The sequence below is a fragment of the Acanthaster planci genome, unplaced genomic scaffold, assembly GCF_054643075.1.
Source record: "Acanthaster planci isolate LZ-2023a unplaced genomic scaffold, COTS_SCS Contig96, whole genome shotgun sequence".
Taxonomy (NCBI): domain Eukaryota; kingdom Metazoa; phylum Echinodermata; class Asteroidea; order Valvatida; family Acanthasteridae; genus Acanthaster; species Acanthaster planci.
In genome coordinates this window covers 20,819-45,649 of record NW_028257718.1, presented here as the reverse complement: position 1 = coordinate 45,649, position 24,831 = coordinate 20,819, and the positions used below count along the sequence as shown (strand labels likewise).

General features: G+C 43.4%; 2 protein-coding genes across 8 annotated transcripts in view; one reads left to right on the top strand and one right to left on the bottom strand.

The window, feature by feature from the left end:
• The window catches only part of LOC110979172 (exosome complex component 10-like), a 36,647-nt gene that overhangs the window by 4,456 nt on the left and 7,360 nt on the right, over positions 1-24,831 (bottom strand). For 4 of the 6 annotated variants that reach the window (XR_015424040.1, XR_015424041.1, XR_015424042.1 and 1 more), the window contains exons 15-21: positions 24,214-24,422; positions 23,527-23,643; positions 22,984-23,172; positions 22,349-22,520; positions 21,915-22,072; positions 21,102-21,175; positions 20,794-20,854 (exon numbers count right to left, since the gene is read on the bottom strand). Coding sequence is in view for 2 of the 6 variants with exons in the window: in XM_022234747.2 (XP_022090439.2) it covers positions 20,818-20,854; positions 21,102-21,175; positions 21,915-22,072; positions 22,349-22,520; positions 22,984-23,172; positions 23,527-23,643; positions 24,214-24,422 (956 nt within the window). In the remaining 4 variants the exon portion in view is untranslated. Of the gene's footprint in view, positions 1-17,431; positions 17,643-18,807; positions 20,855-21,101; positions 21,176-21,914; positions 22,073-22,348; positions 22,521-22,983; positions 23,173-23,526; positions 23,644-24,213; positions 24,423-24,831 lie in introns of those variants that run through there. The other 2 variants (XR_015424039.1, XM_022234746.2) reach the window with 2 other exon arrangements.
• Positions 950-11,627, top strand: LOC147795261 (nuclear receptor subfamily 0 group B member 2-like). 2 transcript variants are annotated; one of them, XM_087132130.1, is made up of 3 exons: positions 950-1,518; positions 7,701-8,387; positions 8,886-11,627. In XM_087132130.1, the coding sequence occupies exons 2-3, from the start codon at positions 7,709-7,711 to the stop codon at positions 9,122-9,124; spliced, it is 918 nt and encodes a 305-aa protein (XP_086988256.1). In that variant the 5' UTR covers positions 950-1,518; positions 7,701-7,708; the 3' UTR covers positions 9,125-11,627. The 2 variants fall into 2 exon arrangements, with proteins under 2 accessions (XP_086988256.1, XP_086988255.1); XM_087132129.1 differs by lacking the exon at positions 950-1,518 and adding an exon at positions 4,643-5,059.

Sequence of the window (24,831 nt, the reverse complement as noted above, 5' to 3'; positions counted from 1 at the left end):
TTGCTTTGTAATCCACTCCCCAAAATTGATAATCAGGCCAGGGTTGAATGTACATGTAGACGCAACCGAACCCAGGCTGTGCCAAGCGCAGAAAATTTGGCGGTCTGCAAAAAATCTGACGTACGACCTCGCTTGACATCAGAGTGTGCGACGGTTTCTCGTTTTTCAAAGCAGCTAGCACATACATGCTTATTAGTACAGCTCACTTGAATTGAGTACAAATGCAAGGCTCAATCGCTTCCAAATTGTGAGTGCTATGATATTTGTTGGTGCCTAAGGTTCACGGAACCAGCGAAACGGCATGCAATCCATGATTCCAATCTTCTCGGCATGATAGTTTACCAGGCCCCAGATATGAGTGGAAAGGAAACGAAGATAATTTGTTCAGAGTTCATCAATCGGTCGCGGCAAGAACTGTCAACCACGGGGGAGAAATATAACACTTACAACAGGCATCGTGAACATTTAGGCCCAACACGCGGAAAGACTGAACCAATGCAACATCCTATGCGCAGTTTAGAATAAATTAAAACAGGTGTTCGCTTGATGATGAGATGCTGTTGAACTTGTCACAGATGTCAATAGCAATCGATATGGAAACAAAATATCGAGCCAATGTTTGGACAGCGGTCTTTGGAACTGCAAATTTCCGGTCTCAGCAGCCCAAATTTATGTCTTATTGTGTATGCGAAACCTGCAGCGAGCAGTGAGTTGAATTTCATCATGCACAAAACCGGTAAGGTTGATATCAGTGTTGGAAAGCATGGGGAATGTCACACACTTGAAAATGGATCGACATATGGTCAACTTGGATCGGCGGATACATTTCCATATCTAGGTTAACCTTTAAAAAACGGTCTTGGAGGCGGAAGCCGCATAAAACAGCCACCGACTCCCCCCCCCATCTTTACGTTAATAGCTGTTCCTTGGAGCGGTCACGGGGATTGTCATGATCGCCGTGGTTGCAGTAATGCAATCAAATGGGTTTTCGCGCTCCTCCAATCACACACACTGTGGACCTCTGCACCTGTACAAAGGCGCAGGTTCCCGCGGGGTTCAACCAGAGTGCAACACCGCTGCGCTGACGTGCCGGGTTAATGTGTAATTTTTTTTTTCGCTCCTCCTCTTGTGTTTCCCTAAAACCCCGGGACCTCTGAACCCCTCATGCAAGCGCGCTCTCCATCCAGAGCAGTCGCCCAACCAGGCCCTATCGTCACTGGCTGGCAGCTATAAGCCACAAGTTCAGTATCACCCGTACCACCATCTGCCAACACGTACCCTACGCTATTGCGGTCACATCACAATTTCTACACTGTGTGGAGCACCATCTACAAATGCCCAGCGCAGTCCTGTGTAACTGGACTGAAAAAACCCTGTTTCTTTCGCCGATTCTGTGTGCGGTTTGGTCCATTCAGGAATTTTCCTTGAAAGCATTCGCTTTCGTCTGTTGGAATTATACCTGGCTGATTTTTTTTTAACGGGGTGAGCGGCGACTTAAGTGTTGACAACTCCAGGCAGGTAAATTTGTCCGTTTTTATTCGAAGTATTTTGGTACGTGTGACTAACTGGTTTATTTTCGAACCGAAATTGGCAGATTTTTGGCGGCGTCTCTTGAGAGCTGGTGGCGAAATGGCGACTGCATTTGACGTCAGCGCTGTCGAAACATGGCCGCTGACGGTGGTCTTTGAGGCCGAAAGAGACAGATTTCTGGTTGCTTCGTTGTCTATTCTGCCTCAAAAGGATGAATTTTTGTTTCCATCAGCTTTAAAGACAAAGATTCTTCGATGAAAATGCCGTGTAGTTTTTAAAAAGGCCAAAATTTTTGCCAAGGACGGAAGAGTAATTTAAATCACTTTCTGTTCTATTGTGCCAGGCAGGATTTGTGTGAATTTCGGTATTAAATTAATCTAAAAAAATTGATGATCTTTTTTTCATTTTTCAAATGAAATTTACAATCTAAAAAGTTCACTTTTCTTGAAACAGTTTCATTTTATTACCATAAGGCTAATTACAGCCTGTTATACCAATTCTATATTGTGACTGAAATTTAAATTTGCAACAAATGATTATCTGAAGTTGCAGTAAAGGAAAATCAGCATTATTTTTGGCAATTTGTGAAAAGATCTTGCTTGCCTCTCAAGGAGCAAACTAGACGATCATCGTTCCCTTCCCGAAACTGTTTTTGTAAGCGTACTCTGGTTCCGCCACATATCCTGGTAAATGTAGGGGTTTTCCAGTGTTGATTTTGTGAAATATGTTCTCACCTTGATACAGATAATGTACACGACACCATCACGCAGTTACATTAAAGGTATCGTGACGACAGGAATAAAGACCATTGAATTGGCTTTTGAGAAAAAAATAAGGTGAAATTTTTACCCTACGCATTATGTTGAAGTTGCGGTTTGTTGGTGCTCTACGTACATCTTAAAATTGAGTATAGTTTCAGCATATTTTCTGGTCATTTTTCAATCATAAATTATTGTGTTGTATGATCATTCACACTCACAGATATCTTGAAACATAATGTAAAAAAACGAGATAAGTATCTTCGTCAAATGACACACAAACATAAAATTAATGTAAAAAAGTATCGAGTGAGAAAGACGCGAAAAGGAGCTAATGAAAAATCCAACCGATTTTGTAAAGAACAACCAAACCCCCCCCCAAAAAAAACCACACATCACCCCAACTCACTGTTGTAAAATTCACAACGCGTTGAATGCTTCAATGCTTCATTTTTAAATGCTTTGTAATGTATACAAAAACATTTATGGAAACGAAAAAATTGGCGATAGTTTTTACTTCACCAATAACTCGTTCTGCACTTGATGCCTTCGTTGTCATCGGACCGCTCGCATGAATTCGAAAATAAACCACAGAAGGACCTGGGATTCTTAAACTGTTCATTGTCTGGCACACGGCGTCGCAAGGTGAACAGGGCGAATGCCCTTGAGATAGCCTACCGTCTACAACGCGTTTTGGCCCGGCGGCCTTCCGAGCTCTGCTCGGCCGAAGGTCTTTTATACGACGCATTCACAGTGGAGGGGAACGGCCGGCCTTTCCTGTCATACCAAGGACTCGTGTAGTACGCGCATAGGAGCGAGGACCTTGTTTACTGAAAGACATAACCTACTCACCAAAGTCAAAAATATTTTGGTTTCAAAATTTGCTTTGTCTGGCAAAGGCTAATGAACAGGGCAAGAGTAATTTTAAACCACTGCCACTGACTGTTAATATGGGAAAATCTGCACTCGAAATGGGTGTAAACGATCTTAGGTGTACGTGCGATAAAAAACTGAAGCGCAGGATTTCTGAGCATTTCGCTGAATGTCTGTCTTGAAATGCTTGATGGGATATTTTTTCTATCATCGTATTCCATGCACCGAACGTGCTTGCGCGAGAAATTAATGCACAAACGGCGATGTCTTTGTGCCGGCGAGCGTGCCGCACAGTCGTCAAGTCGGTTGCTTTCAAGAATGCCCCGAGCAAACACGCTGAAAATCGTGTTTATGCATGAGACGCCACTGCACTATATAGGTAAAAAAAAGTAATAAAACAGTGTTTACGGTGGCTAGAACAAAGGGCTGCAAAGGAGGGAATAAATCTACACAACATTCCCATTCACATCAAAGCATAAAACACATGCTGTACAAGGTACGACTAGCACAAGAGGCATACTCATCACCAGAGGCAGGCTTATCACATACATGTACATGTATAATGAAGCCACAGGATTGGGTGCAGTTACATTTAAAGGTTTCCTACTAGGCTAAAAGGTCCCTGGCTCTAAATATGATGTCACATTAATGTACGGTAACTAACGGTGATTATGAGTTATAGGCCTATATGTAGTGCACACACATCTCCTTATCCCAAACTTCCCCATAGACCCACAGCTTGGACCAAATCCCCGCCACTCCAATATCCCCAAACCCCGCACGCCCCCTGTTCTTCCCCACCAGGCAGTCCGCCCTATGCACTCCACCATTTAACCTCCAACGGTGTGCGAAAAAAACCATGAATTGTAGAATTCTGTAAAAACAAGTCTTTCGTTGTCCTCACAACATAAAACTCTGTCTCTTCTACACTGTGTCAAAATTAACTACATCGAGTCGCATCTCGAGCCCAACACACATTAAGTTCTCAACTAGAGCACCGTGTGAAATTTCTTCTGCGAATCGCGACGGAAGCACTCTCACCAACAAAAGATATTTCACAGTGTTAGTGCTGGAAACTTTCAGCCACGCGGGTATCATCAAGGGAAAAAGTGTGACATGCAACTGACAACGTGAAGACGTGTTTACTAAAACATACCGGAGTAATTAGAAGTTCAACCAGCAATTTGGGCCAACTAATCAGGAATGAAACTTTACGACATGTCTGTGTGCAGGGTCCTTGCTGACGTGACCAAGGACCAACCAATCACCACAGACCTCGATTAACACTGTAGCATACTGCGATTCCCAAGGCCCTCCCCCTATTCATTCAACCTGAGAAAGTAGCTGTCTAGACATGATTGCGTAACAGCCATGCGCTGCCCATAACAACAACTCGGTGGGAGGGGGGGCACACACATGGAGAACCTCACGAACCCATTCACCTCGTAAATGTTCTGTTAATTTAATGTTCTGTCATGGTTGTTTCCAATGGTGGTGGCGCAAAGACAGGTATAGGGTGCCTACTGGCCGTGGTGGGTATTGTGCGGCAGGATTTGTGGGTAACAGAGAAAAGGGCTGGGACAGAGGTCCTGTTACATCACACGCGCCGCTACCCCGTGGTATCATCATTTAAATTGCTCGTGTTTCCAAGGACGCAGAGATAGGACAGAACGTTAGGAGCGACGCACGTACGCAACCCACACTCTTCGTGGCGTATCTCACAACAGTATTCAACACGCGCTGAAGGTGGTTGACCATTGCTGATGTCCAAGAGCTTGTCATGCATTTTATTTCTCCGAATTGGCTGGAGTGAAATCCTGGATTTTTTGTGAGATATTAAAAAAACGGAACAATGGGTCGCAAGGGCAGATATCTGGTGACTTTGGATCAGCAGGAAGGTAAGGACAGAACGACCGTGTCAAATTCGTGGACAGAAAAAAAACTCGAACAAACCAAAAAAGATGAAGTCTTGAGGCGATTCTTGAACTTGAGGTACAATCGTGATCAGAAACTAATCATCTCATCGGTAAGGGGTAACTGGAAGAAAAAGCCTTGAAGAAAACTTGCGGCGTCTGTTACTTTCGTTAAACGATTTGCTAGCATTTTCATTTACAATGTATATCCGCGTTGGGCATATGAATATTAATCGACGCCCTCCGCCCTCCTTTTCGTCGTTCTTTGAAGGCATTTTCTGGATTAACGTCTGTTTCATATCAAACGTGTGTGCATTTCTGCATTTTTAGTCTTTCGCAGGGTTCAGTCATTTTTGCATAAATTCGAGATACTCTTCTTATCCCGTGCTCAAATACGTGTCAGCTAATCTTGCTGTTGATAGCATCATGATAATTTCTCACGCGATATTCGAGACAAAAAACGCGCCAAACCGACCGTTTCCCCGTGAGGCCAGCAGTACGGTATATTTCAACCATTCTATTTTAGACACCACACATCACTAGCGACGGAAGCAAATAGCCAAGTTTTTCCGATGAACATGTGCCCTTTCAGATGACACCAAATTTGCAAGATTTAAATAATATTTAGACCTTTTATGTCGTTTAGATTTGGGATAAATCAATCTCCAATGCAAATCATGCCCGGGTCCATCAATATATAGCAATTGTGGTAACCGTCCTAGTACCCAATTATGATAACAAATTGCAAAATGACACTGCTGAAAAAGCTTTTTTGTTTCGCCCTTTCACATATTTTCCAAAAATTACAAAAAAATTCTCATTTGGTAGTCCAGGCATGAGCAAAAATAATTTATATAATTTTGATGCAAGACCTCTATCTATTTGAAGTAGGGCCTACATTTACTTCCGCGAATTCAGCACTACACTGACACCAACCAAGCGACCTTTTAAAATCTAAACTCTTTGGAAAACTAGCCTAACTCATCTTCCCACAAAATCGCTATTCATCTGTGACGAGTTTGAAACCAGATTTGTTTCATTATTTCATTTTCAACCCAAACCGCAATGAAAATATATGCCACAGCGTGTCTGCAATTACTTCATGAGCATCCCCCATGGCCAGAGTCAATATTTTGACGCTTTTTGGAGGACTGTTTTTCCTCGAATTTTCACAGTTGCTAATTTCCACCGGTGTTTTGCGGTAGGTTCACCAGTGCACATTGGGTACAATGGTACATGTACATGTACAGTACATGTACACACAAAGACACAGCGTGTTTTCGTTGGTCAGAACCTGTTTTCATGAAGCGCTGCCAACGGCGCGCAATCGGTTTACGGTTTGTGTCATTTAAAGGGGCGATCTGCCTTGCTTCTAAATGTTTGCCAGATTCCGGGTAGCGTGTTTTCTTCACGGGTAGTTTCTGTAATGCGTGTTCACCGTTGTTTGTCCAAGAACCTCACCACCACTACTGTAGTCTATTTTTCGACCAGCTTTTTGCTCTTCGAGGTAGCACGCCCACAGAAACCCCCTTCAAAAGCCATGTAATCTTCTGCTGTGGGCACTGAATTAGAGATTATTTTCGCGTTATAGTCATGGTGCATGTATTCTGTAAGGCCTTCAAAACTGTCAATTTACAAGTATTCATTTCTAATCGTAATAGTGGACTTAAACTTAAATTGTACTTTGAATTGCCCTCTGACGGGGTTATTAAAAAAAGATCTTTGGATAGAATGAAACAAACTTTTTTTAAAAACGAAACTTCAAATTGGTTATACTTTTATTGCACTTTCAGGGAAAATTTTTTCAAGCGTGGAATAGTTGACACGTTATCATAGCTTTGATCAATCTTTGATAAAAGTATATCCTGCAATAAAATATTATTTATATAATATTTATATTTTTCTAAAGTCAGATAGGCATTTATTCTCTTAAATATAGTATCAATATCATTTACGGTGGATTTTTGTGGCCAAAATAGAAATACTTTATTCATGTCTACTGAACTCCAAACTTGCCGTCTCCTCTTTTATATTTGCTCTGTCACACAAGGGAGTAGTCGCCATAATTCACGTGCTTCACAGTCTGAACCGAATCTGAATCTAAAACTTCTTTCCCCATTTATTTCAAGGCCTCAGCCTTGAGTGATACTATTAAAAGAAAAAAGGAAATCTTTAATTTTTTTTTCAGTTTCCCATGCACTGAGCTGCTCATAATTATCGTTGCCCCAGATTTGCATGTCGGGCCTCTATGGATACGGGAGGTGACAACGGGTCACGTTGCCCGACGGACAAGGAAATTATGGGTTTGTTGAACTAGGAATGAAAGAGAAACGGGGCGAGAACTCGGTCAATGTGACAACAACAATGACATGACAACTGAAAATGAGAACTCACGAATACACGACTCGCTATCGCATCTTGGCAGGAGGTAGCGCTTTTGCGCGTGCGCAACGACTCATTTTTATTCAACCTTTCTGCTGTTGCACATTTAGAAACTGCTTTCATCTCGGAGAAATATAGTGTCGGCAGTTTGATCTGTACTCACAAAAAAATTGAGCAAACACAAAGGCCAGTGCAGAAAGCAAAATAAAACAGCAAATTTTACTTGTCTGTTCCGTTTTCACAGGCAGAACCATGCAGCAACCCGAGGCCACACCGGTGGACAGACATAATGATACACGTAGGGAATATATACCGGAGGACCACCTGCCAACTAGTTTGTCCACCGCGGTGCCTAGCGGTCTTTCCCGGCTTCTGCAGGATTCTCCCACCGCTTCGCTGGCTGATCGACCCATCACCACCAGCGCCACTCCGGTGACTCCGCCCTCCCAGTCGGCATCTCCCCGGCCTTTGATCGACCCCAACGCGGCCGGCACGTGCCCGTGCCGGACCCCCGTCTTGCTGGACATGTCGCGCTGCGAGCAGACGGATTTCGACCTCTTGGACTGGCTCAATAAGTCCGCCATGCTGGTCAAGACCGTGCCGGGCCTGTCTCCGTTGCCCCGGGCCGACCGAGCGCTGCTCCTGGCGGCCGCGTGGAAGGAGCTGGTCATCCTCTACATGGCGCAGAGCCAGTTTGACTTTGACTATCTCATCCCGCAGGGCGGCCTGGACGAACTGGCGCAAAAAATCTCGGGCCCCGGCTCGATTCCCGTTCGGCACGGCCAATGCTGCATTCACTGGAGCTGGATCGAGGGAATCCCCACCCTGCGGAGCGTGGAACAATTGAGGTTTATCCTTCACAAGTTTCGAGAGATCAGGCCAGACGACAAGGAGTACGCATTGCTCCGGGTGCTATTACTGTTTAATGCCGGTAAGTCTGACCCCCGTGTCGAAGTAAAGGTAACACGGCAAGTGTGAAAACAGATTTGCCCGCGCACCCATGATGAGAGTACAAGAAGTCGCTACCGCTATCCAGTTATTACCATAAGCGCATGTGTTAGCTTTAGCCGCAGACGTAAGAAATAGTTAAAGTCTGGGACTGAAACTAAATGAATCAGGTGTTAAAACGGATCCCTTGGAGAAAATACAGTGTTATATTGGTATTATACTATCTGTGTTGAATTAGTTATTGTTACGACAGCTGGAAACGAGCCATTTTCGAAAAAAAGTATAAGTTTGAGCACTGTAAAAGTGCATAGACCTGTGAATAATTTCTGCTACGACACTGCATGCCATTCTACAACTTTATTAAAGGATTCTATCTGCGACTACGATTAGAGTGCATTTGAGTAGAGTGAACGTGCCAATTCAGCCTCTGTTGAGGATTTGCTGCTGACGGTGGTAATTTCCCTTCCTTCTTCTTTTCCAGATCTCCGTGGTCTGAGCAACTCACCGGCCGTGGAGGCAGCTAACGAACGAGTTCACACCGCGCTGATGGAGTACGAGAACGCCTGCTACCCGCGCGATCCTCTCCGCCTGTCCCATCTCCTCCTGCTGCTGCCGGGGGTCCGCGGATTCAGCGCCAAAGTCTTCGAGAACCTCTTCTACAAACACCTGACTCGAGACATGAACGTTGAGGGCGTCCTCAGGGACATGCTCAGGGACTGACCTTTGGCCCGAGGTCGGGTCCCTTCGCTGCTTCACTTAATTAGAACCGGTTTTCCAGAGGCTGTGCATAGTAACGAGACTACAAGTGGACTTTCTGAAGGCTCTTTGAAATATGGGTCCCCGCTCCATTAACAAGATACTGGCTGCCATTCCATCGGACGTAGACCTACTCGAAATCCCGGATTATTCGGAAAAGAAACACTCAAGAGGAAGGTCATATACATCTTCGGATGACAGTTTTAAATTTTTGTATTTCCGAGACAACCCCTGTATAACTTTTATTGTTTTTATGTCTGAAGATTTAAAATAAATAAGTAAATACCACATACTGGGCTGGACTCTGGAAGAAACAACGCTTGCTTTCAGTTTCAAAATTTCGAAGCAGATGTCCTAGCAAAACGTCTGAAACAAACATGACAAAAACATCCCTCACTGTCGGCCAAAACAGCTGCAATCACAGGGCTATCTTCAGTGTATAGGACCTTACATGAAGGTGCCATTTCAATTGAATGAACACAGAACACAAATTCCATTCGATGGCAAAGCCCATGTATGCTCGTTACATTAATTACTGGCGCGTCACACCAAGTACATGTATATTAGGGGATTTAGCACACATATAGGGTATACATTTACCTATATTCCCTGTAAGTATACTAAAACTATAGTTGTCTGGGCTCTGACTCCTGACCCCTTCTTTAGTGCATTACCAAACTGGCACCCGGTAATACTACATTGGCTGGTGCGCTGACCAAAGCTGAGCTGAATGGCCTATTAATGATGAACTGCATGCATTGGCATCTATTACCATACCCTTCAAAATGGGGGGGGGGGGAAGTGTGAGCACAAGCCAGCTTCCTGAAGGCACCATCCCTGTTCCATCCCTACCGATCGACTCCCACAATGTCGTATTTGCAAATTACAACTTTACATAAGACTAGAGGGAAAAAAAGGCGTCGAGGTTACTATAACCACAGCATAAAATGCTCTGTTTATTCCAAAATCCGGATATTAAACAGAACCAAAAGAACTTAGATTCGCGGATGAGTTTCAACACTCAACGTGGGACGTGTTTTCAGCCGCCTGTGTCTTTTGGTGCCTATGTCTGTTGGTACACGTTATAACTAACGACATTCACTTGCGGAGTGCTATCACAATGTAAGATTAGTGAACAAAATCGATTTCCTTGGAATCCAAATTTCACATTCAATTTTTACCCGTAACATTTAACTAATGTACATAGTAGGCCGGATTCCCGGGTTAAAAATTTTAAAACTGTGGCTCGCAGTATCGACGTAGTGACAAGAATAACAAATGGTACGGCTATCATTCGATATGTACTCGGATGAGGCTGATGAACCCGCGGTACGCCGAGTTAGGGTCTTTGGCGCGCTAAAGACAAGGGGCAGCGTATTCTAGTATGACAAAAGTATACCATCTGAAGACGTATATGCTCACAGTCGACGTTTCAATCAATATGAAATGGTCGTCTTCAGAGACACGACCTTGGAATGGCCACAAATTTTGTTTGGCGGCTACACTTCCGTTTAGTCCGCCATTCCAAGTCTGAACCATAATTATAAACTGGAAACCACTGACCTGTTTTTTTCCTTGAAACCATCAGCCTGGTCATTTGATTGAGAGTTTATTTGTGGCATTCCATCCGAAAAAAATACAAATTAATTCCAGATTGTGTGTAAAGATTCACAGTTTGCGCTACTTCCCGTTACTGATTTATCGACATAACTTTATAGTCCAGACGACCTGGCTAGAATTGAAGACCTACTTTACTGAAATGGTAACACGTGCTCTATTATGACCTACTGAAAAATTGCTGCGCTAGTCAGGTTTTATAGAAGCAATAATGCAAACGTGTTCTGCCATGAAAAAGTCTAAACAAAAAAATCAATGATTTTTCGTTGGTTTTTAGTATGCATAGATAAGCCAAATATAGACTACTTATGTTTGCTATGTTTTCAAGTATTAGAACTTAACACCGTCATCAGGTATTTCAAGGGAACGAGCTTGCCACGTTTAGTTCAAAGTGTCGTTTGAAAAAACAGTTCGGTTTTAATCATCGTAATCTTTTGTTGCTCGTCATGAAATGATGAAGACAGACTCTAAGTTATTGATTGTTGTAAATGTGTTCGTTTTATCGCGTAAATAGGATAAAAAAAGATCAGTGTGAAATGCATGAGAACAAAAAACAAAAAAACAGAAAAAGCGAGCATCGTCTCGCGTTGCGGCCATCTTGTCTTGTTACCTGTGGTCTTACATGTTTTAACAGTATCTTCAGGTCCTGAGTACACGCTGTTCAACTAAATTTAGGAAAAATGGCTACACTATTTATTTTGGTCGTCAACTGCAATTCAAACGTTCAAAATAGTTACAATGTAGCGATGTACGCCATCTTAAATTATCTTTTCCGTTGTAATATCGGCTTGTCATTAAACGCTGGACTTTTTGTATCAAATACAGAAGCCAGAAATGGAAAATCGAGAAATACTTGTCTGTTGTGTTGTTTGAAAATGTATGACATGTAGGTATGCACATTTGGCGATTTTCGCATAAGACATGCGCATTTTGTCCTGAATATGACCAATCATACAGCAGAGATCGTTTTTAACGCGAGAATCAGCTGACAACCCTCGACCACCAACAGCCTAGGTCTCATTTCTGACAAACAACTTCGACAGGCTGCCATACAAAGTCGAATAAAATTTGCATGCACACAATGATAGCGAAACGTATGATACTCACTGGAATGGAAGAACGCCGAACAGGCTTCAATTTTAATTCTCACATCACAAACATCACAGTTCAAAAAATGTAATTGAATTATACATGTATATGCAAAGAGGTGACGTTCATTTCGATGCCAAATCGAAGGCAGTTATTTTCCAGACATTCATTGAAGTTAGGTGACTGCGGCATTTCATTTAATCTCTGACGGGTATCGAGTTGACAGGAATTTGTCACTGGTTTCTATGGATTTGGTTAATTTTTCAGTCGAGACTTCTGGTTGCCTTTTTCCTTCTCTTTAATTTCGAGACATGATTCCCATGGCGATCTATTTGTCAGAGGCTATCAATCCCAGCAGAACAACTTTTGAGGGGAATAGAGAGGAGAATCCATGGAAATCCATGGAAATCAAAGTCTGTTGACATACAGTACTTCTTTGGGTTTTACTATATGAATTTTTCTTACCTTTTCCAAAGAAACGGATTGATTGAGAATTTCGCTGCATTTTTCAAAAAGCACGGTTTCTGCAGCTCTCTGCTGAAGTTATCAGAAATGCCATTGTTTATGAATTGACTCGGATATTGTTCTGGCCCGTTCCCACAGCTCTGGTCCTGCTGTTAAGGGTAATTTAAGTTGACTGACGGAGGGGTCCTGTGACATGCGCCGTTTGTCTCAACACTTCACCCCTTGCGCTAACTGTCGGTATGCAAGGGAGATAGGGGCGGTCTGGTGCGCATCACTCTGTGACACCAAAGTGCAAGGCTTGCTCCATGGTGCGTTAAAGACTCCTGACCCACGGGACTATGAGGCCCATTACCAGCACTCACGTCGAGCTGTCATAGTTATTTCTGGCGCGGGCCGGGCATTTTAGTTGAGTTAAACCATATGTGACGGAACAAATCGATGGCGTGGAAGGGGAGGGGGAAATTTACGGCAGTGTGTACGTGAACGAGAGTATGAGGTCACGAAGCCAATTCACCAAAGAACTTGAGTAATATAACATCTTTTGTGTAAACCACTTTCGTTCGCCAGTAAAATAACAAAAGAACAAGACTTAGGCTGCATCCGAATCTGTTCTCTAGAGCTAGGTCTACACTCCATTGGAAATGCGTGGAGACGCGCAGACAATAGACCTAGCCGTAGCTCTGGAAGCCCGTTTCGGACACGGCCCTAGTATGCACAGCCTACAGAGGGTAGGTCCCATACCGAAAGCGATCCTAACTGAAACATCAACGGAAAACCAAAGGGGAGCTCGATTGGTAAAAAAATAATTTATCCACAAAGGGAAAGAAAAACACGGCTGACAAAAAAATCAATACCGTTGCGTGGCCGTTCGCAAGAAGTACAAACAACCGCAGATATGACCTGACCCAGATCGACTGATAAAACGGAAGTCATGAGAACGGAAAAAAATTACCACAAAACCATAAATATCCTTGGCCCTTGCTCGGGCCACAACACCCGGCGGCCCGCCCGGGCCGATAAATTGTGGTCTGGGCTGACAAATGACGAGTCGGTGGGCAGCTGCCGGTTATTATGCGGGGAGACCGAAGCGTGTGGCCGCGGACCCGGACTGTCTGGCTATAGCAAGTAGTATAGGCTGGTGCGCTGATGGACCGTGGCCGCTGGTTGACCGTGACCGTGCGGTTGGCGCGCGAACGTGAGGTCGTGACGGTGAGCGCGCAACCGGACCGCGCTGATGGGCGGGTATCACACGCGTGGAATGGAGGCGAAGATGCGTGAAATAGTTGCCGGGTGTGTCCGGGTCGGAGAGCTGGGAAATCATCAAGGGTAATGGAGAGCGGGAAGCAGGATTCCAAGTGAATCACCGTGGAAAGGCTGAAACTTTCCGCCGGACACAGGCGAGATTTTAGGGTCGCTTTAGGATGGAGTACCCATTTCCTGAACTGCGAACTTTCAAAAAGCAACTTTATTCCCTGTGCTTAATTGATTCATACCCGGTTCAAATAGGTTACCGTTCTTCGGCACGAAAACCGTGCACGGACCACGGAGAACAATTCAAGTTGTGCGTCAACTGCCAGTTCCACGTTTCTATGTAACTCTATATGCAGTGGGCGTGGTTATAACTGGTGACGTCACACTTACGAACCGGGAAAACCCCGTGCTTTGAAGTGCGACTTATTTGACGAAGTATACCGACAAGATACTCATGTTTAAAGAGACAATTCTGGCACAATGTGTCTGATTTCTACAACTCGCATTCCATTCCACAACCAACTCTAAACTTCTGCAACGATCTCATTTTTCAAAAATAAAATGACAATTCGCTCACAGCCAATTTTCATGATGTGGAGCCACAATTATCCACTGATATCGTTAACAATTGACAAGGAATATATACTGGATCGTTGTGTTTTACAGTACTTGAAAGGTCGAACCGGTTCACCGCTAGCGTCATAAGCTACGAGTGGTGATGGGTACGTTGCCCGTGTAATGTAAAACATGACCGCTTTCTTTTTCTCCTGCTGACGCACTCATGTCACAATGAAATCACTCTTGTGTATCAAAAGAAAAACGGTTATCTACGCAAGTTACCCAAACAGGGAAAGAAATGAGGTCTTGCCAACGTGGTGTGTATATTTAGAAGCTTATCTGGCACACAATCGTTGTTTTTTCAGATATCGCGATTGGAAAACGATGCATAACGATGACGTTGCAACATGGGTGACAGCATAAAGTGACTGACTTACAAAACGAGTGAACTTCCGGACCAGGACTTCATTGGTTCCATCATGGAATGGGAACTAAGAATAATGCCAACAAGAAAAGTGACACAGCGTTGTTTTGTTTTCTATTTTAACGGGGTCCGCGACGCACGTGAATATGTTACAGAGTTCACTGACAACAACGGTGGGAAATTATAAACAAAATTTCCGGTAATATTGGCTGCAACAACCACCAAACTGTGCCAAGTCCACCGTTTGTGTGGCTTTTTTTTGGGGGGGGGTGTCCTCCGTCATGAATTCCTGTCTTCTTATGACAAGGGGGGCACTGTTCAGCATTGGTCGTTTATTCTTAACTAGGCCTACGGAAAACCTAGAGCCGATTTCATGCGTAAATCTCTTCCTCGCACATTCAACACAGAGATTTACTTTGCGTGGACTCTGTTTATGGTAAACAGTCAGACATCAAACTGATCAAATTAGGTAGAAAAAATCGTGCTATTAGTTCTGCATCTTTCCTGTGTTTCCTGCTGTTTCGTATTACCACTTATCTTTTTGGGGGTTGGGGGCTACTGTCAATCAATATCTCAAGGTACCATGATAGTTTGTAACGTGTTATCAAGAGGACTTCTATGGGGGAACAGGACTTGTACTAAAGCGATAAACAAACAAGACCGAAGAGTCAGCCTTGCCGGAAGCACGTGCATAGAACCGTCGGCCGACAACAACGCGAAGGTAGGGCAACAGACGGTTAGTATATCGGTATTCACTGCTCTGTCGCCGCAATGGCGCCGTTTTCAGGCAACAACCCAGGCAGACAAGTCCTGACAAGTCTGATATGTCACTTTTATGAATCTATGACCAGAAAAATGAGTTCAATTATCAAGGAAGCCGGTTTTAATGGCAGTGATGCCGATTTTTTGGTATTGAATAGTTGCAGAATATTCTAATTTGCTTTCTTACATAACATTGCCATGCATTATAGGCGTACATTATTTCAACGCGCACTTCATCATTTGACGCGTACGTCAACGGGAGAACTTTACAAGCAAGTACAGGAAAACCCACAGAAAAAAACGACCTCATAAAAATTTCACACAAGTCAAGGCCGACAGTGACGTACTTAGAAATTGGAATTTCAGATATAAACTCGTCGTCAAAAGTGCGAATTTCAGGTCAAAATAACAGATTCCCGGTAATTGTCGCTGCGGGTTGACCTGGGTCAAGTCGTGTCCGTTAGCCGTGACCCAACCACACAGCGAAGGTCAAGAGAGGTTCATAGAGGTCAAGGGGTCAAATGCATAGGGAAAAAAATAGAAGCCTTCGTGTGTCCGGGGGAAAGTTAACCCTTGACTCAGAATTCACGGTTCCAACTTGGTAAAAGAGAAAAAAGGACTGTATAATACATTAATGATTAAGATGAAATCGTGAAGGAGGTAACATTTCGTAAACCTGCCCTGTGTCCGTACTGTCGTAGTTAGAATTTAGAGTTTTGATTGTGCGCAATGAAACCGAGAACCAATTATGGTTATTAATCAACTGAAGGCTTCGATGTGGACGACATTACACGATATTGGTCGTTTTATAGCACGGTGCCGTGTTTAGAGAAACCATGATTATCCTAGAGCTACACTGTACAAAATATCTGCAATTTTACGGAGAATTTTTAACAGATCTGCATTGTTATCATTTTTTACATCATTTTTGATGTTGAAATTACAATTTTGTGCTACATTTCTGTGTTTTAACGCAGTTTTGTGTATTTACAGAGTAATTTGTAAAAAAATAGAAATAAAGGCTGGCCAATATTTACAAATCCAGAGCTTGCAGCTTAGGCCCTAAGTGATGGTTTAAAATGACAACGATACGAGCACAACAGTGACAGAAATACAAAATATTAACACATCTATATTTTGTAATATTATTCAAGGCATGCCTTTGGATGTTCAGGCCTCGGGCCAGTCCTCACGATTTCTTTGAGGGATGGAAGTAAACCAACATTGTAGGTTGAACTTTAAAGCTTGAGGGACAAATTATCATTCCTCGAAATTACATTCATGAGTCACTGTATCTTAATTTTCCCAGGCAGATTCAAGCCTTACCCTTCACTTTAAACTACCCTCGTCTGCACCGTGCACGGCTATGGAACCGGATGGATATTACCGCCGACCGGCTGAGTTTTAATAGGAGTCTTTCTGGAGGGAAATTCACAAAAAAATGTCTGCACTGAGCGTGCGCACTACGAGACATTTTATCTCGGTGAGGATTATGCGCTCCGCCGGATTACATGTGCATTGTTCCGGTGCGAGCCATGAATACTTTTGAGACTAGTCGCTCTCTATAAGCGCTTTAACCATGGAGCCCTAAATATCAGCGAGCTGGTTTATAGTCGTCTGGTTTCCGAGACGTTTTAATGTAAAGGTTGTTGGGAGGTCAGTCAGGAAAGCTGGATTCGGTATCAACTCAAAGTTTTCTTTTCTGATGGTTAAGCTGGGCATTAACCTGTTGAAATTAGTCTCGGATGAATCTTCAATGTACACGATTAAAAAGGAAAGAGATAAACCAAACAGTATAAACAGAAAAAAGGGAACTAAAACACACACTCGATAAAACCAATCACATAAATGCAGAAACAAAGGGGCAAAAAAGAAAGGCAAAATATAGCATCCAGACGATGAAATAAATATCCAGATAAAACTAGAGGAGTCCAGCTCCCTTCCAAAAACAAAGTACCAAACAGATGTCTAATTGTGCAGATTTTTAAAAATTTATATTCCCACTTGCTAAGCCAGCTTAAAAATTCCCGGGGAACGCGTAACGGCGTTGTTGAACCCTCTCGTAATGGCAAGGTCAAGTTCTAGATCTTACAGTCTTCACCAACCTTCAAACAAAGAGTCCCTGCCAGCATAATGCAGGCTGAGCACAGGGTCAACAAGATTCGGGACGACAGCGACGACTCGCGGGTTAGTTTTGGTCGAGGTTGATCCAAATTTCCCCACTACTGCTTTGCGCTGGGGTTCACGGTCCCTGAGCAAGAGGCAACACGGACTCACACCCACGGACCTATCGCCTGTAGCACTGTGCTACCCAGGCTACGAACGAACCAGCGAGAAAAAATGCACATCATTTTGGCGCATGGTTCCGTGCAAGAAGATATTATGACCGCGCGTGTAATATTAAGACACGACAAAGACATTGTGCATGCAAAATACGCCTCATCGTCGATTTTTAAAATTGGTGTACACTCCAGACACAAACAGCTGACCCTTGTATAGATCATTATTATGACAACAGTGACTTTCTTCTTCAATAATATTAACCTCACGAAAATAATTCCATAGCTATCCCAAAACAGTCCCGTATCCTCCGATTCCATTATGATTTTACACACACTCCAGGGACATAGGGTTAAACAATGATTGCAGTTTCTGTGCAAATTTTTTTTTTTTTTTTTGGTTTGTGCAAATACTGAAGGTCATTAACAAAAGGAGACTATCGCGTTGCATTTGTTGTTTGAATAAGCTGTGCCCACGTACACGTGAGAAAGACCTTATTTTTGGAGTCATAAGCACGTCAACTGCGACCTTCAATGCAGCGAACTTTAGATTTTGACCGCTTACAAAACGCAGAGCAAAGAGTGAAAAATATACATTGACAGTTTTTTTCCTACTTATGATCGGGCGGGACCCGAAGCACTCGACCAGGACGTCATTGTGTGGCAGCGATGTACCAGGATTTGTCCAGATTGTGTACTCAAGTCAAACCGAATGGCTTTCTCCCTAAGTTTGATTCATACCACTGCTTTTATGGTGCGCAGTCACAGGGATAGGTTCAATTACTTCCCGGCACATTGTATTCGACACAAGTGCCAGGAAGACGAAACGATAAAAGTCATGACCGGTGTTGGTTTTGAAGTTCTGAAGCGTGCGGGACCCGTAAAACGTAGACCTAACTGCAAGTTCCCAGAGCAACTTGGATTTTATTTGTCAGTTAAAGTCTTGGTTTTTTTTTTACTGACGAAAGCGACTGAAATTTTTTATGATAGAAAAAATAGCGCGAGACTGGCGCCGATAAAGGTCAGACGGATTTACCAAAAAAGCAAACAATTGTAGATGTTTGCTTGCTCCAAGTTGTCGTGTCGTCCTGTTGCTACCTCCTTTATGACAACGACTAATTCCTTGGGGCGGCTTTACAAAACGGTCATAAAAAAACCTACTGCAACTCTGGTGCCAACCAACAGAATGACTGCACAATGAATAGGATTCATCGGTCTTCAGGTATATTTTCATCAGGTGGCATAACTGCACGCACTTTGAGCTACAAAAGCGTTTACATGTAAATGTTTCTCCAAGCCGTGACACTTTCTCTCAGTTAGAGCTCATTCATGCACAGGGAAGTCTGTTTATGGTGTTCCCTGAATCTATCCTACTCAATGTAATCTATGAACATGAGAGGGTGCCAGACTACTTCACTTTCATTTGTTAAAACATCTTATTCATCAGCGTGAATGACATTAATTTGTAATGAATTGTATTTCACGACTCTGGTTCTACTCTCAGGTTTTATGTCAAGGTTCAGGTAACAAAAAGTAAACTTTGCTTTCGGCCTTTGAATTAGGTATTCCCCTATCTGAGTTACAGTCACCAATCCACCCTCAACTCATAGGCAAGGCTGAATTCATAGATTTCCTGAACGCATACACTGACTATTAAACACAAAGATGCACTTGCTTAGCAGGAATAGGTTACCAGCTAAACTATCATGGAAAGGATATGTGTCTGGTGACAGGTTTCCTGCTAATACTTTGCTCAGCCTGGTGAAACATGTCGTTTTGTGCTCAAATATTGGGCAGGATAACACCAAAGTGAATAATTAAAGATCTGCAGTTTAATCTGGGCAGAGATTCCATGTACATGTACTTACAAATTCACTCTCACGCTTCCAACAAAATTACTACAGGTTATGATGAGCCTCGAGCTGGCCCGAGAGGGCGCTATTTCCTTTGCAACAGAGACTCCTTTGGTCGGAACTGAACTTCGCTGGTTCACGAATGACTAGGAAATGCACACGTTACGGTTGCATCGCTACCAACAAAATGCATACTCCCGACCAACATGGCTCTTTTCAACCGATGAGGGGGTGCTTCTGCTAGAGGCGAAAAGGATTGCTCAATTCATTTCACAGGCCTCTAGAGACTGAGTTTGGTACTGCACCTCCATCCATTAAAATACATCGACAATTTCCCTTTTTGGTGCAATCGAACCGAGTCATAAAATTTAACTAAGCATGAAAGAAAGATCAAAGCAGAAACTCAAACAGGAAATGGGATTGTATTATTATTTACGATAAGCGCATTTTAATGCCAAAGACCAAAATGAATTGGAAAATAGCCCCCCTCCGATATTTTAATTAAAAATAGCACAAAAGCCTGGATGTTGCTATCAAAGTAAACTAAAACACGAATTGACGCACACTGACTTTGGTAACTTTTTTTACCCTCTCCATTAAAAAGAGTGGCAATCCACTTGGAGTTTTTTTGGAGCACTACTGTTCTTCCTTGATCAAGTGGATATAAATAAACTGCAATAAACATCAACTAACTGTTTAGGTCCCATCTCAATGGAACGGATAAGATAAGGGTCAACTCAACTAAAAGCCGGATGTGGACATATGATAACTGTTCTTCCTCTACCACTAAAACAGATATTTTTGTTCCCATAAGCTTTCTGTGCGTATGAAATAAATGATTGATTTAAAGACGTGTCCCTGCACGGAAATGTTGGACGCGGAGACAAATTCGGAGACAACAAGCACGGCTACAGAATCACTTTTATGCCAAAGTATGGAAAATGCTCAGTGGTTTAAAATAAAAAGGACCCACTTGATGGTTTTTTTCTTTTCGATCCTTCAAAACCAAGCAGCAGGTTTGAGAGGATTTTGTAGGGTTGAGGAAGGTAGAAACCCAGCCTCTCTTACTTTTCCCAAGGCATGAGGCCCCACTGATTTTGTAGAGGTACAAGGATAATGCTGTTGGTGTGGTGTCGATAGGGTTGCCAATTATGTAGACATTGAGTACATTCCCAGGTAATCTGTCGAGTGAGGCAGTGTCAACAAAGCGACACTGGTGCCGTAGGAATGTTTGGCGCCACCTGTGAATTTGCGCCATACGCGTATCCACAGCCAAGAGAACAATGACCACTTTTCCAATGATCGTTTTATTTACTAGATTGAATACGCAGTTACCTGCTGCTTGCCTGCGAGAGCTCTCTATCTTTTTGGCCAGTGGTGTTTGCCTCGGAAATTCCTGCAAAAATGAGACGAAAGGAATCAGATAAAAAATAATGATGAAAACATCTTTTATTCACTGCAGCAAGAGGGCGGGGTGGGGGGTGGATAACAGCTGTCCAAAGACCCAAGACCAAGTCTATTTGCAGTTGGCATCTGACTTATTGCTGGCTACATTATCTTGCAAGTTTTGACCCATCCCAGCAATGTGATAAAAGTGAAGAAAGGCTGGCTGGACAGAAATGCTGTTTAAAAATCCAACATACCTTCCTCCGTCGTGCTTTGTGTATGTTACACTGTGTTGTCCAGAGCCACGAGGCGCCTTTGGTCGCCCCTTGCTCTAAATTAATTTTAAAAAAAGGTTTATTATTACAAGGAGGCTTTTCGCAGTGCATCCTGGGAAAAATCCAGTGTCCACAAACAACAAATGGTATTTCGTTTGCACGCTTTGTATAAATTTGAATTTCACGTGTGTGACAATGACAAGCTTCAAAGTGTAGTGTGTACAAGTGCACATCACGTAAAGGGTCATATTTTCAAGATATTGACCGTTAAGTTACAAAGCAGCCCTTCCGTGGCAAAACTTTGGTTACTGTGATTCTACGTGATTCTACCTAGAAACTTCCAGTTTTTGCCAAGGGCAAAATGCCCAAGAGCTCTACAACTGAGAGGTACATGTACTAATGAACTTCTTCAGGAGACGATAACAGTAAAGTGTCTTGCTTAAGGACATCTCTTGTGTTTTGGTTTTACATTCTCCTAGGCTCAGTCACTGTCATGTTTGTGATAAACTAGCGCCTTCCATTACATTAGTATAGATTTTCATTCATTCAAATAGATTTATATTGCCTCTAAACCATACAACGGTCACTTGCCACCAGTCAGTCAGAGCTGAAAACGTGACTCAGTTGAGTGATGAAAGTATCTTCTCTGTGAATTTCATGCAAATCCGGTTGACCAGATTTGTAACTTGCATTACTCCTGCAAAGTTCCCATTTTCGTCTTTTTGGTATCCACCCGGAACATCTACAAAAGTTAAATGGTCCTGGCTGTGAACATGAGTTGATAAGAACTCTCACCTTAAATTCGGGACGGTCGCGTGTTGATGCGTGAGTGAAGGGATCAAAATGCTTGGCCACGCCCCTTCCTCGATCACCTCGCCCTCTTCCTTGGTTGCCCCACCCACCTCCTCGGTTGCCCCACCCACTTCCTCTGCCACTGCTAGGCTGTCTGCCATCTGTGAAATTGAAAGGATTGTGAACAGTTGTTGAGGGTTAGTTGTTTTCAAACTTGTTTCAACTGAGCGACTCAAAAGATATTTAAAACATGGAATAAATCTGTGCTTTAAGACTGGCTTGGGAGAACGGACACTGATAATGTCGCTCACCTTTGGCTGAGGCACTGTAAGTGTCGATTCTCCTAAACTAAACTGGAGTAATGTCTCTTTCCTTTCAACAGTGCCCATCACAGCAAAGACAACAACTCGTACGACATTCATGATGACCACACTCACCATTTGCTGGCGGCACACTGACAGCGCTGTAGTCGAATGGCTTGAATGTCCCTGGGTCAACCACTCTCTTTGTGTGGGGGTTTGCCTTGCGATTGTCCGACTTCTTCTCCCGTTTGGCCGGCGGTCGATAAGTCATCACTGGTGGGTCGTCCACTGGAGGAGCCTTTCGTTTCTAACATGAAAAGGAAAAAAGCATGCAACATGAACTTGCAAAAGCCACAGGAAAAAACACAGCTTTACAATAAACTGATTCAAACCTAGGAGGTCAAATCATCTCCCAGCGCCAAATCTGCTCCACTCAATCTTTTTTTACCTACGTCAGTGAAGACTTCCACAAGCCAATGTGGTCCATCGAGTTAGTATTTATCTCCCGTTTCAGCAGCATGAATTGACCACCTCGATTCCCTTGAATGGAGTGCCAATACATCACAGCTAATACCCAGATAAAGCCAATGTCCATTTATATTCCTAGGTGAAGAGAGTCAAGTGGGGGTGACGTGGCTTGCCAGAGGACACAAATATGATCCAACGGCTGGATTCGAACCCCCAACCCTCTGATTACGAGTGGTATAAGCATTAATCGCCAGGCCACTCTGTCCTCTATCAACGTTGAGGGGAGAGGCCCTCCACTGTACCTGTTGTCTCAATGTGCCTCCTGTTTCTTTTCCCGCTGTCTCCTCCGTTGCCTCACCCTCTGTGTCGCTCTCACTCTCTCTGTTATTGTTGGCGTTCTGGAGAGCGGCGGTCTCTGTCTTCGCTGGTGCTGGTGGTGGCTTGGGAGGTTTCTTCAGCTTCCAAACGCTCAGAGCTGTATCAAGAGGTACCTGTGAGTGGTGGGAACGATTGCAAGAAAGTCACAAAGGAAGTCTCAAAGAAGGCTCAAAGTAAGTCTCAAACCTGGGGTGGGACTGGAGGGTTGATGGAAAACCAACTAAAGCCTTCAGCAGACGATGACATGCTGTGGTTGTCCAGGGCTTACATGGCATGAGTTGTCCAAATAACGACGACTGGGTAATGTTGCACTAGATTTGTTATATAACGGAGGAAAGTGGCAAAACCTGAACGATCACACCTCTGAAAGTCCTGAATCTTGGGGTCAAAAAACCTGAAATCTGGAAAAAATCTCGAGAAATCACGATCCTGTCCAACTTTTTCATTTTCTAGACGAAAACAGTTACCTCAGTCGATGAGCCACTTGAGGGAGCGCCACTCTTACTTCCAGCAGGCAAGAGGTTAATTTTGTCAGCTTCTAGGAGGGCGGGGGTTATCTGGACCAAGCGCTTCGGAGGAAGAAACTGCCACGGGGGAAAATCAACACAAATTTCTTTCAAGATGAGCGCTACAGGAAAACTAGACCAATGCTGGACCAATATCTGGACTCAACGAGTCGTCATGCAAGACTGCCACAGGGCTAATAATTATTATTGAAAAGATGCTACTAAGAAGTTGAATATTTGATTTGCTCTTTGAAAATAAATCAGGAATTACAACGTGTTATTCCTTATAATTGGATGTTCAAGTGTGGGAAAATGTTTGATTTCAGATTTTTGGGGTGTTTTGCAACAGGGACAAGTGTGGTCTCAAACTTTTGATATTTATAAATCAGAAACTGCCTTGTTTGGACATAGTTTCAATTGAATCATTTTCTTTCAAATCTGTTTCAACTCTGCTAAAAGGTCAACATTTTTAAATGTCCCTACTTAAAAATAATATCTCCAAACGAGCATGAAGACATGATGAAAGCCTGTTAATATGCTTGTTACTATGAATGATGACGACACAACGTACGGGTTCATATCTTTCACGGAGTAAGCCTGACTGAGGAGGATTTCAGATCAGAATTTGAAAACGTCATATTCACCAACCATTTCAAATGGGTTGACGAACATGGACTTGAGCCGTGCCACTTTCTGTTGTCCTGGCGTCGGCTGGGCTCTGTCAGTCTCCTCGTCTGAGCTACTGCCGAAGGCTGTGATAATGGGGCTGGCGCTCCGTACAGTCCCAGGGTGGACTTCAGGGAGGGCTTCTTCCCCAAACAGAGCAGAGTAATGAGCAACTGGAACGGAGCGAACCACTAGGAGAGGCAGAGGAAATGGGACAATGGCTCCAAGTCAGTTTTTATTTCACCCATGCCTCTTCAATAGGACCAAAGGACCAGCATGCAACGAGGCTGGGCAGCTTTCTTCCATGTCACATTCACACAGGAACAAAGACAGTAAAGGTGTCTATAAATTGAATTCTGGGACGATAGCTACATTCTGAAGTGTGTGACTTTCAAATGCATAAGGAAAATTTATGATTTCTTGCCAATTTTTGGAGTCATAACCATTTCCTGATGGGGTGCCCGGTTTCAGGCACACAGGCTTTATACACGAAGCCGGGGAGCCTGAAACTGAACAAAAGAGCTAGGCCTCGTAACAAAAGACCGTACTCGGAACCAAAGACTGAGCTAGTGGGCATTGCTAACATTTTTTCAGCTGTCA

Coding starts and splice junctions, on each gene's coding strand:
- LOC147795261 (XM_087132129.1), top strand. CDS start 5,014: ATGGGTCGCAAGGGCAGATATCTGGTGACTTTGGATCAGCAGGAAG. Junction 5,060..7,700: donor GACTTTGGATCAGCAGGAAG/GTAAGGACAGAA, acceptor CCGTTTTCACAG/GCAGAACCATGCAGCAACCC. Junction 8,388..8,885: donor GCTATTACTGTTTAATGCCG/GTAAGTCTGACC, acceptor CTTCTTTTCCAG/ATCTCCGTGGTCTGAGCAAC.